The sequence below is a fragment of the Chelonia mydas genome, chromosome 3 (genome assembly GCF_015237465.2).
Source record: "Chelonia mydas isolate rCheMyd1 chromosome 3, rCheMyd1.pri.v2, whole genome shotgun sequence".
Lineage (NCBI taxonomy): Eukaryota > Metazoa > Chordata > Testudines > Cheloniidae > Chelonia > Chelonia mydas.
Genome location: NC_057851.1, coordinates 1671415 through 1690321, shown reverse-complemented (window position 1 = coordinate 1690321; position 18907 = coordinate 1671415). Strand labels below are relative to the sequence as shown.

General features: G+C 59.9%; 1 protein-coding gene across 4 annotated transcripts in view; it reads left to right on the top strand.

Moving 5' to 3' along the window:
• Window positions 1-18907, top strand: part of DPYSL5 (dihydropyrimidinase like 5) — a 101000-nt gene that overhangs the window by 42327 nt on the left and 39766 nt on the right. For all 4 annotated transcript variants that reach the window (XM_043541978.1, XM_043541977.1, XM_037893674.2 and 1 more), the window contains 5 exons: window positions 12524-12682; window positions 14840-15019; window positions 15483-15551; window positions 16652-16696; window positions 17777-17852. In XM_043541978.1, the coding sequence (XP_043397913.1) occupies window positions 12524-12682; window positions 14840-15019; window positions 15483-15551; window positions 16652-16696; window positions 17777-17852 (529 nt within the window). The remainder of the gene's footprint in view (window positions 1-12523; window positions 12683-14839; window positions 15020-15482; window positions 15552-16651; window positions 16697-17776; window positions 17853-18907) is intronic.

The window sequence follows — 18907 nt, the reverse complement described above, 5'->3', positions numbered from 1 at the left end:
GAGCCCCCTACCTGCCCCTATGCATAGGAGCCGGAGAAGGGACAAGCTGCTGCTTACAGGAGCTGCTTGAGGTAAGCGCCGCCCAGAGCCTGCCCCAGCCCTGCTCCCCCTCTGCCCTCCAAACCCCTCAATCCCAGCCTGGAGCACCCTCCTGCACCCCAAACCTCTTATCCCCAGCCGGAGCCCTCACCCCCCTTTCTGCCCTAGCCCGGAGCTCCCTCCCGCACCCTGAGCTCTTTGTTTGTGGCCCCACCCCAGAGTCCGCACTCCAACCCCAATTTCATGAGCGTTCATGGCCCGCCGTGCAATTTCCATACCCAGATGTGGCCCTCGGGTCAAAAAGTTTGCCCAGCCCTGCCCTAGTGCCTGTGAGGGGTGGGGGACGTCGGGTTCATCCTCGGTAGCACTTCTGACGTGGCTCAGGTGCAGGGAACCTGTCCCCCACCCCCAATGGGTGGGCAGAGCCGAGCTCCCCTTAGCCTGGGCCCAGCCCCCGCCGGGGCCGTGCTGAGCTAAAATAAGCACACTGAGCTGTTATTACGCAGGCAGGGCTCGTCCCTCCTCGCGCTGGGCCGGCTCCATGGGATGAGAAGGAGCAGACCCAAATTAGTCCAGATTAAAGACTTAGCAGGCATGGCTGCAGCAGGAGAGCACCAGCACCTCGGCCTGCAGGAGCTGGAGGAGACGCTGAGTGGGGTTTAAATCCAGCACTCCCCCCATGCCCTGGAGAATGGCTTTCCTGCCAGCTGCTGCCAAATCAGGGGGGCTGGTCCCTGCCAATGAGGACCCCGCCGCTCCCTGGCTGTGTGGCCGAGGTCCCGTCCCTTACACACACACACACACGGGTATGTGTGTGTGTGTGTAAGTGTGTTTAAATCCAGATCAGTAACAGACTAGCCAGGGAAACCTGTGAACGGCTTTGCCTGCTCCTGCCATCTGCCCCTTCCCCTGTGTGGGGCTGTGCGCCCAGCTCCGGCACTCTCACTCCCTGGGGGCTGGAGCCCCTCTCCTGGCCTGCCACAGGGCCACCGGCAGGGGTCATTTCCCACACAGGCCGGTGGAGGTGCTAGGTCTGATTGCAGCGTGGCTGTGGCAATCCAGCCTGGCCCCCGGGTTCCTACTGAGGCGGCTAGACCAAGCTGCTGCCCGGGACCGCGTGCCACCCTGCAGCACGCTGGGCCGGTCTCTCCCGACCTGTGCGGGCAGCGCCTGGCCCAGCGTGGTTGGGGCACTCGGCGCTGGGCTTTACCCGCGGGGAGCCTGGCTCTGGGAGAACGGCCAGGGGAGCTCTCCGCCCCTTGTGGTGCTGAAATGGAGCAGGGCTCCCAGCTGCAGCGCAGGCCGAGTTCCCAGCGAGGGCCCAGGCTCGGCCAGGGGCGGTGGCTGTCAGGGCCCCCCGCTTTCTGTTCCCCTGCGCCCCGCACTTCCAGCCCAGCTTCTCCTGCCTGGAATCCTAGCGATGCCACAGGCTGCTGCTAAGGGACGGGTGACGTCATCTGTGTGATGTCCCAGCATGGGCTAATGGGAGGAGGCGACTAGGCTGGGGGGAGGCAGCTCGCTCAGGACTAGCCGCTGTGGCGGGGGCACTGAAGGCAGCCAGGTGCCAAAGCCTCAGCTGCTGGAATCGGGGTAGCTCCAGTGAGGTCAGCAGAGCGATGCTGATTTCCACCAGCTGCGGTCTGGCCCTGGGGCTTGTCCTCCCGGGAAGCAGGCTGGTCCCTGTGACTTGAGCTGTCAGCGCATCACCGAGGGCCAGCTGCAGGAGCGCGGGACTCCGTTAATAGAGGGCGGGCAGGCCCCAGGGAAGGAGAGCATGCGCTGGTGCAGGACTGCCAGGCCCAGTTCAACGGCCCGAGCAGGGAGCAGTTCTGGGGGGCAGGACAAGGTGGTGCTGGCCTGGGCTCTTCGAGGTTCCTGTGCTACAGTGAAATGCGGCCGCTGGAGAGCTGGAGCCTAGCAGCGGTGCCCAGCGCACAGCACCATAGCTCGCTGGCTTACGGGAAGTGGGAGGACGGCAGATTCTGTTGGCCCTGGCGAGGGGCACAGGAAGGCGGGGGAGCTGCGTGGGTGGAACGTGCCTGGGGCACAGGGCGGCACAGCCTGCCGGGGGTGAGCGACAACCCAGGAGCGGGCAGGCCTTAGCTCATGTCTCATGGGAGAGATGGCCCTTTCCACACGCACAGCAGTCCCAGCCCCCTGGGCAGACCTTGCGGACGAGGGATTGCAGCTCAGACCCGCTGGCTGTTCTGCCTGCCCCCACCCCTGCTGTCCCTCGGCTGGGTGGGGCCCTGGGTTGATCTCGTCCTGCTGCCTCCCTGAGACCCGCCAGTGCCAGCCAAGCAGCTCAGGATCAGCCGAGGAGCTTTGGGGATTAGTGCAGGGCTGGGCAAGGACACGGCCAGGCCTTTGGGAGCTGAGCTGTGGGTGAGGAGTGGGTGGAGCCACCCCCATGGGCTGGGCAGGATTCTCCCCCTGGCCCTATCATACGTGCACGCAAAGCCTCCTGCTGTGCCCACAGGACAGGCCCCAGACAGTCCCCCCCATGTGCTGTTCCCCTGAGCACCAGGGTGATAGCCTGACACCCGTTAGCCCAACAGGCACCAGGGCTAATGGCTATCAGTTGCCAGGGCATTGGACTAACGGGCCTCGGGCTAGTGGACACTTGAGCAAACAGGCACCAGGGCACTGGGTGCCAGGGATGGGGCTAACAGGTGCCAAGGTGCTGGGCTAATAGAGAACAGGGAAATGGGCTAATGGGCATTGGGCTAATGGGTGCCAGGCTGACTAGCGCCAGCGCTAACAGGCACCAGGGCATCAGGCTAATGGGCGCCACAGCTAATGGGCATCGGGCTAACGGGCACCTGCTATTCCAGTCCTGGGTCCCTCCCAGCTCTGCCAGGGCCCCTCAGTTCAGATGTGGGTCCTTACTTTGGTTCTAGCCCTGCCTCCCTGGGCATTTCCCATGGGGTGGGGGCCTCAGGAAGGGATAGGGCCTGGGTAGTAGTGCAGGCTTCTGCGCTGCCCCTCATTTCCCCAGTCCCTCTGCTAAGCCCCGGGGCAGGGTGGGCCTTCCAGGCAGGCCCATCAGGAGCTCGCTGCCTGCCCTGCCAGGTGGGTTTGGTGCTCAGCTCACCTGCCTGCTACAGCTGAGGAGAGGCACAGCCCTGTTGGGCTTGGGGAAGGCTGGGGGGCCCGTAGTCCCTGTTCCTGGCCCCTGGGGCTGTCTGTGCATGCTCAGCTGGTGTCTGTTCAGCCTGGCGTCTGCCCACCTGGCTCGGCGGGGTGGTGCTGTTAGTCCGTGGGGGGAGGAGCTCCATGTCCAGCAGTGTGGGGCTGGGGCTGGGAGGAGCAGACACGAGGGGTCTCTGATGTCACTGGGGGAGACTGAGGGGCTGTCGGAACAGCTCAGCTGTGGCTGCAGGGGGCTCCTGGGCACGTGTCAGCTCAGAGAGAAGCCGAGGGAGAGGGAATGGTGTTGGGGGGAAGGGGATGATGCACAAGGAGGGACGGGGGGAGGTGAGGTGACCCAGGGGGTCTAGCACTAGCTGGCAGGCAGGCCAACATGAGTTTGCAGGGCAGTGAGCGGAATAAATTGCCGGGGGCCGTCTGGGGGGGGGAGATGGGCAGGGAGCACCCAGGCCCCTGGTGCTCCCCCCACCCCCTGCAACGTGAGGGGCCGTAGTTCAGGCACAGGCTGGCAGCAGGGTGTGGCTGGGGGGAGCGCACATGGCATGGGCGGCTCTGCCCAGCCCCCGTCGGGGAGGCAGGGTGCAGCCCCTTGGCTTTCTGAGCAGATGGTGTGTCTGTGTGTCCTTCGGTCCTTGGGGTGGGAACTGGGCAGCGCTTTGGGCCCATTCCAGTGTTGTTCCCAGTCCGTGCCCTGCCTGGCGCCTGGTTGCTGCTCTGGCAACCATGCAGGGCCCGAGGTTCCCTGGTGCTGCCCAGCTCCCTCCCCGTGTGGCAGGTGGGACCCAGGAAGGTGGCTGAGCTGTTCCCAGGGTCCCCTCTGGTGGGCATAACTCTGAATATGAATATGAGCCCCAGGAGGATACAGGATGGGTTGAAGAGGATTACAAGGGCGAATAGGAATGGAAAAAACTTGCAGCCAGAGGGAATGGGGATAGACCGGAGAATTGCACCGTCACCAGGAAAAGGCAGGTCTACGTGATTGGGGACTCCTTACTGAGAAGAATAGACAGGCCTGTAACCAGAGCTGATCCAGAGAATAGAAGGGTGTGCTGTCTTCCAGGTGCTAAGATACGGGAAGTGGACCTGAGGTTGAAAAGGATCCTAAAGGGAGCGGGAAAGAATCCACTGATTGTCCTTCATGTGGGAACAAATAATACCAGTAGATTCTCACTGGAACATATCAAGGGAGACTATGCCAGGCTGGGGAAGACGCTTAAGGAAATCAAGGCTCAGGTGATCATCAGTGGGATTCTGCCTGTTCCTAGAGAAGGGCAACAGAGGTGTGACAAGATTATGACTATCAACAGATGGCTTAGGCATGTATGGCCACTGGGAGGCATTCATGGTCAGAGGACAGTTCTCTCGGGATGGACTTCATTTGAGTAGGGAAGGAAGTAGACTTCTAGGATGGAGGCTGGCACAACTGATTAAAAGAGCTTTAAACTAGGAATCTGGGGGAGATGGTTGGGAGATGTCCAGGTAATCTCCACGCCGGATTTTAGCATTGAGAGGAAAGAAAACGAAGTAAGAGAGGATACAGCTGTGGGAGGAGGAAGGGCAGTGTAGATACCAGTCTAATAGGTTATACTGGCTGTAGAATGACCATGCCTAATCGGGTACAGAATGTGAGTGAGGCCAAACAGCAAAAATTAAGATGTTTGTACACCAATGCGAGGAGTCTAGGTAACAAAATGGAGGAACTAGAGCTACTGGTGCAGGAAGTGAAACCAGATATTCTAGGGAGAACAGAAACAGGGTGGAATAGTCGTCATGACTGGACTACGGGTATTGAAGGGTATGTGCTGTTTAGGAAAGACTGAAATAAAGGCAAAGGTGGTGGAGTAGCACTGTCTATCAAGGATGAGGTAGACTGTAAAGAAATAAGAAGCGATGGAATGGATAAGACTGAGTCCGTCTGGGCAAAATCACATTGGGGAAGAAAACTGCTAGAGGCCCCCCCCCACCCTCCCGGGATAGTGCTTGGGGTGTGCTAGAGACTGCCGGGATCTAATTTGGATATGGATAGAGCCCTCTTTAATGTTTTTAATAAAGTAAATACTAGTGGAAACTGTGTGATCATGGGAGACTTTAACTTTCCAGATATAGACTGGAGGACGAGTGCTAGTAATAATAATAGGGCTCAGATTTTCCTAGATGCGATAGCTGATGGATTCCTTCACCAAGTAGTTTCTGAACTGTCATGGAGTCCCTGGGCGATGCTCTGGAACTGCTCCCCAGGAAGCCAGTCAGGACTCTGGGGAAGTCTCCTTTCTGTGAGCAGCCTGTCTGCAGGACACACAGCTCACACAGCTTCCACCTTCCTGGGTCTGACCTCGGAGCATTCAGCATACTCTGCCCCTCCATGCGCTTCCCACAGCGAGTCCGCTCAGGCGGGGTCCTGGGGAAGCCAGAGGGTCCTGCCCCCCAACTCCGCAGTCAGACGTGACTCTCAGCCAGCCAGTAAAACAGAGGTTTATTAGACGACAGGAACATGGTCTAACACAGAGCTTGCAGGTGCAGAGAACGGGACCCCTCAGCTGGGTCCATTTTGGGGGGCAGTGAGCCAGACAACCACGTCTACCCTTCACTCCATGTCCCAGCCAGCCCCAAACTGAAACTCTCTCTAGCCCCTCCTCCTCTGGGCTTTGTCCCTTTCCCGGGCCAGGAGGGCACCTGATTCCTTTGTTCTCCAACCCTTTAGCTCTCACCTTGCAGGGGGGAAGGGCCCAGGCCATCAGTTGCCAGGAAACAGGGTGTTGGCCATTCTCTATGTCTCGACCCCGGCACACACCTGCCCTCTAGGGCTCTGCAAGGATCATACACCCTTATCCCACCCCCTAGATACTTAAGAACTGCCTAGGGGAAACTGAGGCACCCCCACACTATTCAGAGGAAACATTAAGAACAGTCCCACTTTGTTACATGAACCGACTAGAGGGGATGCCATTTTAGATTTGGTTTTGGTGAGTAGTGAGGACCTCATAGAAGAAATGGTTGTAGGGGTTCAAGTGATCATGAGCTAATTCAGTTCAAACTGAATGGAAGGATAAACAAAAATAAATCTGCGTCTAGGGTTTTTGATTTCAAAAGGGCTGACTTTCAAAAATTAAGGAAATTAGTTAGGGAAGTGGATTGGACTGAAGAACTTATGGATCTAAAGGCAGAGGAGGCCTGGGATTACTTCAAGTGAAAGCTTCAGAAGCTATCGGAAGCCTACATCCCAAGAAAGGGGAAAAAATTCATAGGCAGGAGTTGTAGACCAAGCTGGATGAGCAAGCATCTCAGAGAGGTGATTAAGAAAAAGCAAAAAGCCTACAAGGAGTGGAAGAAGGGAGGGATCAGCATGGAAAGCTACCTTACCGAGGCCAGAACATGTAGGGATAAAGTGAGACAGGCTAAAAGTCAAGTAGAGTTGGACCTTGCAAAGGGAATTAAAACCAATAGTAAAAGGTTCTATAGCCATATAAATAAGAAGAAAAGAAAGAAAGAAAGAAGTGGGACCGCTAAACACTGAGGATGGAGTAGAGGTCAAGGATAATCTAGGCATGGCCCAATATCTAAACAAATACTTTGCCTCAGTCTTCAATAAGGCTAAAGAGGATCTTAGGGATAATGGTAGCATGACAAATGGGAATGAGGATATGGAGGTAGACATTACCATATCTGAGGTAGAAGCGAAACTCGAACAGCTTAATGGGACTAAATCAGGGGGCCCAGATAATTTTCATCCAAGAATATTAAAGGAATTGGCACATGAAATTGCAAGCCCATTAGCAAGAAGTTTTAATGAATCTGTAAACTCAGAGGTTATACGTATGACTAGAGAATTGCGAACATAGTTCCTATTTTTAAGAAAGGGAAAAAAAAGTGATCCGGGTAGCTACAGGCCTGTTAGTTTGACATCTGTAGTATGCAAGGTCTTGGAAAAATTTTTGAAGGAGAAAGTAGTTCAGGACATTGAAGTCAATGGTAAATGGGACAAAATACAACATGGTTTTACAAAAGGTAGATCGTGCCAAACCAACCTGATCTCCTTCTTCGAGAAAGTAACAGATGTTTTAGACAAAGGAAACGCAGTGGATCTAATTGACCTAGATTTCAGGAAGGCGTTTGATACGATGCCACATGGGGAATTATTAGTTAAATTGGAAAAGATGGGGATCAATATGAAAATTGAAAGGTAAGGACTGATAAGGAATTGGTTAAAAGGGAGACTACAGCGGATCATACTGAAAGGTGAACTGTCAGACTGGAGGGAGGTTACCAGTGGAATTCCTCAGGGATCGGTTTTGGGACCAATCTTATTTAATCTTTTTATTACTGACCTTGGCACAAAAAGCAGGAATGTGCTCATAAAGTTTGTGGATGATACAAAGCTGGGAGGTATTGCCAATTTAGAGAAGGACCGGGATATCATACAGGACGATCTGGATGACCTTGTAAACTGGAGTAATAGTAATAGGATGAAATTTAATAGTGAGAAGTGTAAGGTTATGCATTTAGGGATTAATAACAAGAATTTTAGTTATAAACTGGGGACGCATCAATTAGAAGTAACGGAGGAGGAGAAGGACCTTGGAGTATTGGTTGACCACAGGATGACTATGAGCCGCCAATGTGATATAGCCGTGAAAAAAGCTAATGAGGTCTTGGGATGCATCAGGCGAGGTATTTCCAGTAGGGATAAGGAGGTTTTAGTACCGTTACACAAGGCACTGGTGAGACTTCACCTGGAATACTGGGTGCAGTTCTGGTCTCCCATTTTAAGAAGGATGAATTCAAACTGGAACAGGTACAGAGAAGGGCTACTAGGATGATCCGAGGAATGGAAAACCTGTCTTATGAAAGGAGACTGAAGGAGCTTGGCTTGTTTAGCCTAACCAAAAGAAGGTTGAGGGGAGATCTGATTGCTCTCTATAAATATATCAGGGATAAATACTGGCGAGGGAGAGGAATTATTTAAGCTCAGTACCAATGTGGACACAAGAACAAATGGATATAAACTGGCCATCGGGAAGTTTAGACTTGAAATTAGACGAAGGTTTCTAACCATCAGAGGAGTGAAATTCTGGAATAGCCTTCCAAGGGAAGCAGTGGGGTCAAAAGACCTATCCAGCTTCAAGATTAAACTCGTTAAGTTTATGGAGGAGATGGTATGATGGGATAACAAGATTTTCGCAATTAATTGATCTTTAACTATTCATGGTAAATAGGCCCAGCGGTCTGTGATGGGATGTTAGATGGGGTGGGATCTGAGTTACTACAGAGAATTCTTTCCTGGGTATCTGGCTGGTGAATCTTGCCCACATGCTCACGGTTCAACTAATCGCCATATTTGGGGTGGGGAAGGAATTTTTCTCCAGGGCAGATTGGAAGAGGCCCTGGGGATTTTTCCCCTTCCTCTGCAGCATGGGGCGCGGGTCACTTGCTGGAGGATTCTCTGCGCCTTGAAGTCTTTAAACTATGATTTGAGGACTTCAATAGCTCAGACATAGGTGAGAGGCTTTTTGCAAGAGTGGGTGGGTGAGATTCTGTGGCCTGCATTGTGCAGGAGGTCAGACTAGATGATCGTAATGGTGTCTTCTGACCTTAATATCTATGAGTCTATGAGCACTGGCTTTCCTCTGCCAGTGCGTTGCCCGTTTCCCCTGGTTTGGTCGGCCCCAAAGTCCCTCAGCAACCCCCAGCCTTGACTGGCCTGTAGCGCCACCATTCGCAGTCGGGCTGCTCGGCACGTTCGCCAGGCCGCGGTGGGGTTTCGAGAAGAGCCAGGTGATGATGCTGTGTGGGGCGGGGGTAGGTGGAGGCCAGGGCTGAGGTTCTGCCAGCCCCCGCTGAGCAGGGGTCCCTTCGTTGCTCCCTCCCAGCGGGGGCATGATGAGATTCCCCCGCCCCGGCTGCAGGGCAGGGTGGCTCTTTCCATGTTCACCTGCCCAGTGGGGTGTGTCCTTTACCCTGAGCCGTGGCCCCGAGCCAGCCCACGTCCCCTCCGGACAGAGCTTGGGCAGGCTGCTCTGGAGGGTGCTGCCCTGCGAGTCCATTGGCAAGCTGAAGCTCGAGCCGGCCGTGGAGCATCATGAGCAGCACCTGGCACTGGTGCCCCGGCACTGCCCAGCTGCCGTCCCTGGGGAGGTGACAGACTTGGTCATGACCTGAAAGCCCTACAGGGACTGGTCCAACCCCCGCATGCCCCATGACCAGCAGCAGAGCGCCCCGGTCAGGAGAGGGAGCTGCTGGCAGGGCCTCTTCCGGGCTCCCTCCCCAGCCTGCCAGCCACCAGCGCCCGAGTGCCAGGCCTGGCTGCACCAGTGGCTCTGGGCCAGGCTGAGCTGGCCGGGCAGGGCTCCGGCCCATGAACTGGAGGGCAGCTGGGGGGCTTCCTTCAGGTGCTGACGTGTGGTGCAATGCCTGGAGGCTTGGGGTGGGGCACTGCTGGCGTGGGGTCTGCAGAGTACCCGGGGTGGGGGCTGGTGTTGGATACCCAGGGAGGTGGGGGGCTCGGTTCTTGTGCATTGGGGGTGCTGAGATGAGAGAGTGTGCGTGTGTGTGTGCGCGCACTGAGAGTGTTTTGCTCAGGACTTAGACGTGGTGCTGCCTGTGAGCAGTGATGGGGAGCTGTCCGGGGGCTCCCCCCTCCTCTCCCTGTGACTCCCCCGGTGCTGCTGGAGCACAAATCTCCTGGGCCGTGCACGGGAGCTCCTGCCGGCTGGGGCACATGGCCGACAGGTCCGGGGGGGCTCCCGGTTCCTGTAGAAGGCTTGTTCTGTGGCCTACCAGGCCTCTTAGCACCTGGGAGTGGGTGTGTCATAGAAGATCAGGGTTGGAAGAGACCCCAAGAGGTCATCTAGTCCAACCCTCTGCTCAAAGCAGGACCAATCCCCAACTAAACCATCCCAGCCAGGGCTTTGTCAAGCCTGACCTTAAAAACCTCAAAGGAAGGAGATTCCACCACCTCCCTAGGTGACCCATTCCAGTGCTTCAGCACCCTCCTAGTGAAATAGTGTTTCCTAATATCCCACCTAGACCTCCCCCACTGCAACTTGAGACCATTGCTCCTTGTTCTGTCATCTGCCACCACTGAGAACAGCTGAGCTCCATCCTCTTTGGAACCCCCTTTCAGGTAGCTGAAGGCTGCTATCAAATCCCCCCTCATTCTTCTCTTCTGCAGATGAAATAACTCCAGTTTCCTCAGCCTCTCCTCATAAGTCATGTGCCCCCGTCCCCTAATCATTTTCATTGCCCCCCGCTGGACTCTTTCCAATTTGTCCACATCCTTTCTTTAGTGGGGGGCCCAAAACTGGACGTAATACTCCAGGTGTGACCTCACCAGTGCCGAATAGAGAGAATAATCACTTCCCTCCATCTGCTGGCAGTGTTCCTACTAATACAGCCCTATATGCTGTTGGGCTTCTTGGCAACAAGGGCACACTGTTGACTCATATCCAGCTTCTCATCCACTGTAATCCCACGGTCCTTTTCTGCAGAACTGCTGCTTAGCCAGTTGGTCCCCAGCACGTAGCAGTGCCTGGGATTCTTCCATCCTAAGTGCAGGACTCTGGACTTGTCCTTGTTGAACCTCATCAGATTTCTTTTGTTCCAATCCTCCAATTTGTCTAGGTCACTCTGGACCTGTAACGGGGCGGCGACTCACCCCTGCGGCGCCTTCTGCTGGTCGTCCAGGGAATTAGCGTTCCAGCCTCTGGAGTGCCCTCTGCAAGCCGGTATCCCGCTTGCCACTGGCTCCCCTGTCCCTCCTGGACCCTGGTGACCCTTTTACCCAGGGTGCTGCCCCCTGGCAGTACCTCCACAGTCTCCGGGTCTCCCCACCTTGGGGAACCCCCACCCACTATCCCCACCTCGCCTCAGTCTTTGGCCACTGCCAGTCACCATTGAGCCCCCGCACACTGGGGCAGACTGCAGTGTATAAGCCAATCATCACAGGCAAGGGGGGTTTGGACCTGCTGTCTCTGCCTACCCATGGGCTGCCCCCTGTAACCCCAGTACCTATCGGGCCTTACCCTAGGCCTGCAGCCTGGGGGGTTTCCAAGCCGGAGCTCCTCAGCTCCCTTGGCCTTCCCCTAGCCCTGCTCCACCTCCGGTACTCTGGTACGCTCCCCAGCCGCCAGGCCCATCTCCCTCCACAGCTAGAGGAGACTCTGTCTGCTCCTGGCCCACTGCCCTCTGATACGGGCCAGCTGAGCCTGCTTCCCCAATCAGCCTGGGAACTGCTTGCTCCCAGCCACATTCCTCTCCTGGGCTGTTGTAAGCCCTTTAAGGCCGGAGCGGGTGACCCCGCTGCTACAGGACCCTATCCCTACCCTCCGCGTATCTACCTCTCCCCCCAGCTTAGCGTCATCTGCGGACTGGCTGAGGGTGCAATCCAGCCCATCCTCCAGATCAGTTCTGAAGATGTTGAACGAAACCGGCCCCAGGACCGACCCCTGGGACACTCCGCTTGATACCGGCTGCCAGCTAGACATTGAGCTTAGCACTGCCGGGGTCTGTGCTGGGCAGCTGTGGTCGGGGGCGGGGACTGGGACCGCTGAGCTATGTCTGCTCCCCACCCCCTCTGCCAGCTGGGCCTCACACTGCTGGCTGGACTCTGGCGTGCATAGGAACCTCCCAGGGAGAGTCCAGCTGCTCTGGGGCCATCTTTGCAGCCCCTGCCTCTGGCTGTGCAGGGAGCCAGCCAGATGACTCCTTCCAGCCTGGCCGTGCTCCTGGGGGGAGCCAGCGTTCCCCATCCTGACTGGACTTCAGCCAGTGCCCACGGCCTGTTCCAGCGTGCTTGGCCCTAGCCTGGCTGAACAGTTCAGGGGTAGCAGGCTGGCCCCTCGCTGGGCTGACTCGCCAGAACTCCCGGCTGCCTTGCAGAGACAGACCCACCCCTGGGTAGGGCACTAGCCTGGGGCTCGGGAGAGCAGGTCTCAATCCCCACCTGTCCAGGCCCTGCCCTGCACACAGGGGGTGTGAGGAGAGAGACACTGCCGACTGGGTGATGCTCGGGGACTGCAGTGCTGGGGGCCATAGATGTGCCTGGATTCGTAGGACAAGACAGAGCAACCCATAGCCACTTACTGTAGGACCTAGAGAAAACTCGTTTTTTCTTCCCTCCCATCAGCTGGGTGTCTGAGCGTGTTCCCGCAGCCTCTCCCCAGAGCGGTGTCTGCATCAGGGCGAGCAGGTGATCAAACAAGCCCCACAGAGCTGTGGGTTGCAACCTGGGGGCCCAGCTGGGTTCACCGAGGGCAGGACGATGCCCTTTGCTCAGCCCAGTGTAAACTCCCTGCTGCCCTGACCAGCATGACTCGAGCCCCTCTCCTGTCCCCCGCAGGCTGCTCTGGTTGGAGGGACGACCATGGTCATCGGCCACGTGCTGCCCGACAGGGAGACCTCCCTCCTGGATGCCTACGAGAAGTGCCGGAGCCTGGCCGACCCCAAGGTCTGCTGTGACTACGCCCTGCACATGGGCATCACCTGGTGGGCCCCCAAGGTGAGCGAGGACCCCAGTACTCGGTCTGGTGAGGGGCCAGTGGCCAGGCTGCAGGGGCTCGTGCCGCATGCCTGTGCCCCCCCCCCCCCCCCCCCCCCATCTCTCGGCGGCTGGTTCTCTCCCGTCCCTGTTACTGTCTGTATTGCACTGGCAGCTCCTGGGCCAGCCGTTCACAGGGACAGGAACCCTGAAAACATGCCCAGGGGCTGAGCCCTCCTGAGTCCTTTCCTCCTGGCTTGGCATGGGACCCCAGCTGCCTCGTGCGTGCCCCACTGAGATCCCCGCTGCGGGACGGGCACTGTGGCAGTGAGTGCTGGCTCTGCAGAGCTGGGCTGGGGGTGGCTTCTGGGTGGGGCAATGCATTTGGACTGAGGCTGGTTCATGGGGTGGCCATGAGCTGGGACAGCCCAGGCCTGAGCCGTGGCACATGCCCCAGGGCCAGAGCGACCCCCCTGGCAGCCCCAAGGAGAGCTGCTCCCCCACCAGGACCCTGCCTAACAGCAAGGGGGCTGCAGTGCCCCCAGTGCCGCTGGGGGAGGGTGTGCTGGGGGCCGGCTGGGCGTCTCAGGCCCTCGCCAGGTGCCCCATGGGAGGGCGTGCCAAGGTGTATGAGCAAATGGGGCCAGGAGAACAGCTGCTGGAGCCCGTGCTACCTGCCGCCCTGGCCAGGCTGCTCCAGCTGCTTAGCTGCTGTTTGGGTTGTTTTGTATGAGCCCCCTGCCCCTCCCCCAGCCCCAGGCTCTGCTCTGAGCTGTCTGTACCCGCTGCTAACCCCACACAGCAGCAGCCGCTCACCCGCTAGCCATGGGCTGCTCAGGCGGACACGGGCTGTGCCCTCCACACCCCGCTGGCCCCAACACCCCCCAGCACAGATGGCAGGATGCTGGCCCAAGGCCCCGTGCACTCCTGGCATCAGTGGAGTCGGGGAATGCCCAGCATGGGGTGACCGAGTGAGCCTTGGACGAGAGGTAGAACCATGTGCCCACATGTTGGTGCTGACAGCTGCAGCCTGGCCTTCGCCAGCTCCCTCCAGCCCCAGATTCCCAGCCCTTCGTCCGCCCCTTTGTGCTGTGTGGCTGCGGGAGCTCCCATGGAGCTTTGCATGAGTTGGGCTTGGGGTGCAGTTGGTTTACCCCTACCCCAGAGCAGCTGCATGCCAGGGCTGCCCCCAGGCACCAGGCCCTTCCTGTATAGGACCTTCTCCAGCCATAGCTCTCAGCTGGTCTGTGTCTGCCCCTGGGCAGCTAGCACAGCGCTCTCCCTGCTCTCAGGCATCGCCAGTACGCCAGCCCCAGCTGCGGTCGCCCTGGCCAATGGGGTTTGCTGCAGCTCCCCCAGCATGGGATCATGGGGTTCTTGGAGGGCAGGCGTGGCCCCTGGGCTGCTGCTCGGGGCCCCAGCGGTTCTGCACTTGCGATCACAAGCCCAGAGCTCCTGCTGCCCTGTGCTGACATGGCCCCCGCCCTGGCTGGGGCCCACGCTGACATGCCCTCCGTCAGAGGTTCTCAACTTTTTTCTTTCTGAGCCCCCCCAACATGCTATAAAAACTCCACGGCCCACCTGGGCCACAACAACTGGTTTTTTGCATATAAAAGCCGGGGCCGGCTTTAGGGGGTAGCAAGCAGGGCAGTTGCCTGGGGCCCCATGCCACAGGGGGCCCCATGAACTTGCATTGCTCAGGCTTCAGTCCCATGCGTTGGGGCTTCAGCTTTCTGCCCTGGACCCCAGCGAGTCTAATGCTGGCCTTGCTTGGAAGCCCCCCTGAAACCTGCTCAAGGCCCCCTAGGGCCCCCGGACTCCTGGTTGAGAACCACTGCCCTAGGTCTTCCGGTGACAGCCGTTTGAGTGGCTGCACTGGCCGCCATTGGGCCTGAGTTGGCTGGTTTGTCCGTGTGCCAGTCTGCCTGGAACTGGCTCTCCCGCACACCCTAGGTCCTGTGACAGCCGTTTCAGCTGCTTGCTGCTGGTGCGGGGCCGAGCACGGCTGGTGTCTGGCCCCCCTAACCTGGTGGCACACTTGATCTTGCTAGAGGGCAGCTGGAGGGATGGGTTCTGCTCTGCACATGAGGCCCAGTCCTGTGGGAGCATGCCCAGCCCCACGGCAGATGGCCGGCCTGACCGTGCCTGTCCTTCACCCTGCCCCCCGTGGCCCGGCAGGTGAAGTCGGAGATGGAGAGCCTGGTGCGGGAGAAGGGGGTGAACTCCTTCCAGATGTTCATGACCTACAAGGACCTGTACATGCTGCGGGACAGCGAGCTCTACCAAGCCTTCCTCGCCTGCAAGGACATTGGCGCCATCGCCCGGGTGCACGCTGAGAACGGGGAGCTGGTGGCGGAGGTGAGCGCACGTGGGCTGCGCCGGGGCAGACGCTGCCGAGGATTGTGGCTGGGGAGCTGGGGGCTCTTCGTGAGCTCGTGCTGAGAAATGTGTACCTCGGACGGGCAGAGCTGAGCCCCATGCTGCTCCCCGCCCCCCAGAGCCACGTCACCCCCCAGAGGGTTGGTTTGTAATTCGTCAGCAAGTGCCATTCTTGGAGCCCATGGTCGGCTTTAGTGGGGTGCTCAGGACGAGGGGCAAGGTGGCTGTGGGGAGAGGAGCCGTCTCTGCCCACACACAGGCCGTTCAGGTACAGGGGGCTGGGCCCCAAATGTGTCCAGGCCCCTGGGGCCCAGCTAGGCCGAGGGGACAGAGAAGGGATTCAGGGCAGCCTGTGCCCACTCAGACTGACCCAGGCTCTGCTGGGCCTGGGCTCCCTGCTCCTGCTCTCGGCTCTTCCCACCAACCCCCTGTTCCCTCCCAGGGCGCGAAGGAGGCGCTGGATTTGGGCATCACGGGACCAGAGGGAATCGAGATCAGCCGACCGGAGGAGGTGAGGCCTGCGCTGGGCTCCCCTGCCCTCTCCGTGGGCGGCAGCAGGCAGGGCTCCAGGCCTTGGAAGATGAGCGACAGGGCCCGCAGCTAGGGGTTCCCATCACTCCTCCTGGGGCCCCATCCTGGCTAGACCAGCCCTTCTGGGTTTGCTGGCAGCTCTCCGCTCTCCCAGCCGCCCCTCAGTGCTCGTCCCCAGCCCTTAGCTCCTGCTGGGCACTGCGATGGAGTGTGCCGGGCACCCCAGCCCGAAGGCTGCTCAAGTGCAGGCTCCCCACAGCCTGGGACGCTCCAGCAAACGTGGCCCCGTCCGGCGCCCTGCCACGCTGGCTCGTTCCAGCCACGCCGCTTCTGTTAGCGGGCCCTGGCGCCCCACCGGCCTGTGCCTGGATGAGCTGTGTCCATGTGCCGCAGCACGGCTCTGTGAGCACTCGGCCTCGCCCTGCAGACTGCCTGCTGGCCAGGGGGGTCTCCGCCCCAGCCCCCTCCCAGCCACGCGATGGGGAGCATTGGCTGCCCCAGCCCCTCCCAGCTGCCGGGGGGAATGGCCGTCCTGCTCCTTCCCCTTCCCCATCCTCTTGTGCTGTCCCTGCCCTACAAACTCCGCCTCGTCCTGGGGGCGAGCCCCCCCCAACCTGCTGTGCCCCACCCCCAGCCGGGCACTGAGCCTCTGGACCCCTCCAGCTGTGTCCAGCTGCTCTGTGATCCAGCCATTGCCTGGCTGGGCAGGAATCTAGCCAGCCTGTTCTCAGTGTCTGCTGAGCACTCACCCTGGGGTGACCAGGGCCCTGCGGGCTGCTGTCTCCTTGACTGGGGGCTGGTCAGGTGGGCTGTGGGGCAGGAAGGCCGGGCCCCCCTGTCATGGGGCAGGCTCTTTGGGAGCTGCACCGACAGGGGGCCATGTACGTTCCTCACTAGAGAACGGTGATTTCCCATCACACCACGCACGGGGGCCAGCTTTAGGGGAACGGTCTCCAAGCCCTGCTGTGGGAGCCGCAGTGCAGGGTTCTCTGGACGGGGGGCCGTGTAGATCCCCCAGAGGTGGGGCTGTCGCAGGTGGTCTGCACTCAGCAGAGCGTCACCGTCTTTTCTGTCCCCCAGCTGGAGGCTGAAGCCACGCACCGTGTGATCACCATCGCCAACCGGGTGAGTGCCCCCAGGACACCCCCCCACACACACACACACAGCGCCCCTGATCTGGGCACGGTCAGAGCTCTCTGCCCCCGCCCTGAGCCCTCCTCACTCCCTGGCTGCCCAGCAGGGAGTGCCCCTGCTGGCCATGCTGCCCTCCATTCCCCCCGCCTCCACTCAGCCCCTCTTGGAGCTGTGGGGCCAGGCCGTCAGCAGGAAGCTTGCAATGGCCCCTTCTCCCCCATTCCCCGCACTGGTCCCACTTGCGAGTGCCCAGCCATTCCAGCCCCGCACTGTGCTGCTTGGTCAGACTGTGCCAGGACACCTGGGTCCCCAGCTCGCGGCTGTAACAGACAGGACCCACCTCACCACCCTGACCGGTAGTGGAGCTGGTGCTGGCCCAAAGCCCAGCTGTGCTCACGATGGCATGGCTGGGGAACAGGGCCCTGGCTGCGGGGGGAGGTGGGGTGGAGCTGGACTCTTGCCCCACCTCCCTGCGACTGTAACCCGCCCCCCTCCCCCCAGCCCTGGTTCTTGGCCGGATCCTGAGCCAGGCCCGGGCAGGGGATGGGCACTGCCCAAGGGTGGGAGCAGAGAGCTGGGGATCAGTCCAGGGGCAGCAGTGGTAGGCGTCGGCGGGGATTTTTTGGAGAAGACAGGATCCTGTCTGTTGCGGGGGAGGGATTTTGTGTGTGTTTGGTGCCCCATCTGTCCCTGGGACCCTGCCTGCACTGGGCTGCCTGCCCAATGGACACAGCCTGTCCGGCCCTGGAGCCCAGGTCCCCCTGCCGGGCTGCTTGCCCCCTGGAGATGGCCTGTCCATCCTTGGAGCCCTTGGTGATGTTGTCTGTGGGCACAGGGCCATGGTGGCTCCCTGAGCGGCTCCCTGGGGGGCGCCCCCGCCCAGAGGGATTGCTGTGCTCTAGTGGGGGGTGCAGGGGCAGAGGTGAGCTGGGCTCTCGCCTTCCCACGGACTGGAGCCCTTGGTGTGAGCCGGGCGGGCAGGTGGGGGGCCGTGTGCCCTGGCCGGGGGCGCCTGGCAGGGCAGGCTGAGCCAGCTGGCACCGGTGCTGAGACCTGCGCTGTCCCTCTCAGACTCACTGCCCCGTCTACCTGGTCAACGTGTCCAGCGTGTCTGCCGGCGACGTCGTGGCTGCCGCTAAGATGCAAGGTAAGGCTGGGCGCTGTCCCTCCACAGCAGGGCTCTGCGCTTGGGAACTGCGACCAATGGGAGCTGCGGGGGTGGTGCCTGCGGGCAGGAGGGCAGCGTGCGGATTCTCCCTGGCTGCCCATGCACCTAGGGGCTGCAGGGACTTGGCGGTTGCTTTCTGGGAGCCGCGGTAAGTGCCACCGGGACCCCGAACGGCCTGCCCCAGCCCTGAGCCCCCTCCTGCACCCCAAACCCCTGCCTCAGCCCAGTGAAAGTGAGTGAGGGTGGGGGAGAGTGATGGAGGGAGGGGGGATGGAGTGAGCAGGAGTGGGGCCTTGGAGAAGGGGCAGGGCAGGGGCAAGGCCTTGGGGGAGGGGCAAGGCAGGCGTGTTCAGTTTTATGTGATTAGAAAGTTGGCAACCCTACCCCCAACATGCACCCCCACCTGCTGTCCAACCCAGCCCACCTCTCTACACGGCTCCCAACACACACCCAGCCTCACCCCTCCAGGGCCCCCAACCCAGCCCCACCTCTCCACACAGCCTCCAGCACATGCCCCCCAGTGACACCGCCATCCCCAAGCAGCGTGGGGGGTGGCCCAAGCCCCAGCCACGTTGCCTCCCTGCAGTGATGGTACGTGGGGCAGACAGAGGCTCAGTGGCCCTGAGAGCCCCGGGGTCTAGTAGCCGCAGCATAGGCCTGCGGTGAGGGTGCCAAGTCCTAGCCCCTACCTGGCTCTGCTGATACGTGACCCAAACAAGTCCCTCCCTGTCCCCCGCCTCAGTTTCCCCCATACCATCAGTGTAATGCTGTGCCCAGGCGGCAGGTGCCAGCCCATCAGATGGCTCTGCGGAACCCAGCCCAGGGTCCCTGTGCCGGGGCGGCTGGTGCCCGCCCGTCAGACGACTCTGCAGACCGTCTGCTCCTTGGGGCGGGGATCCATCTGCTGCCTCGCCATGTGGCTGGCAGGGTGGCGAGAGAAACACTTCTGCCCCTAGGCAATCCACACGCTGCCCTGGGCTGCAATGGCCACCACCCCAGCGCCAGAGCCCATCCCCCCGACACCCATGTCCGCT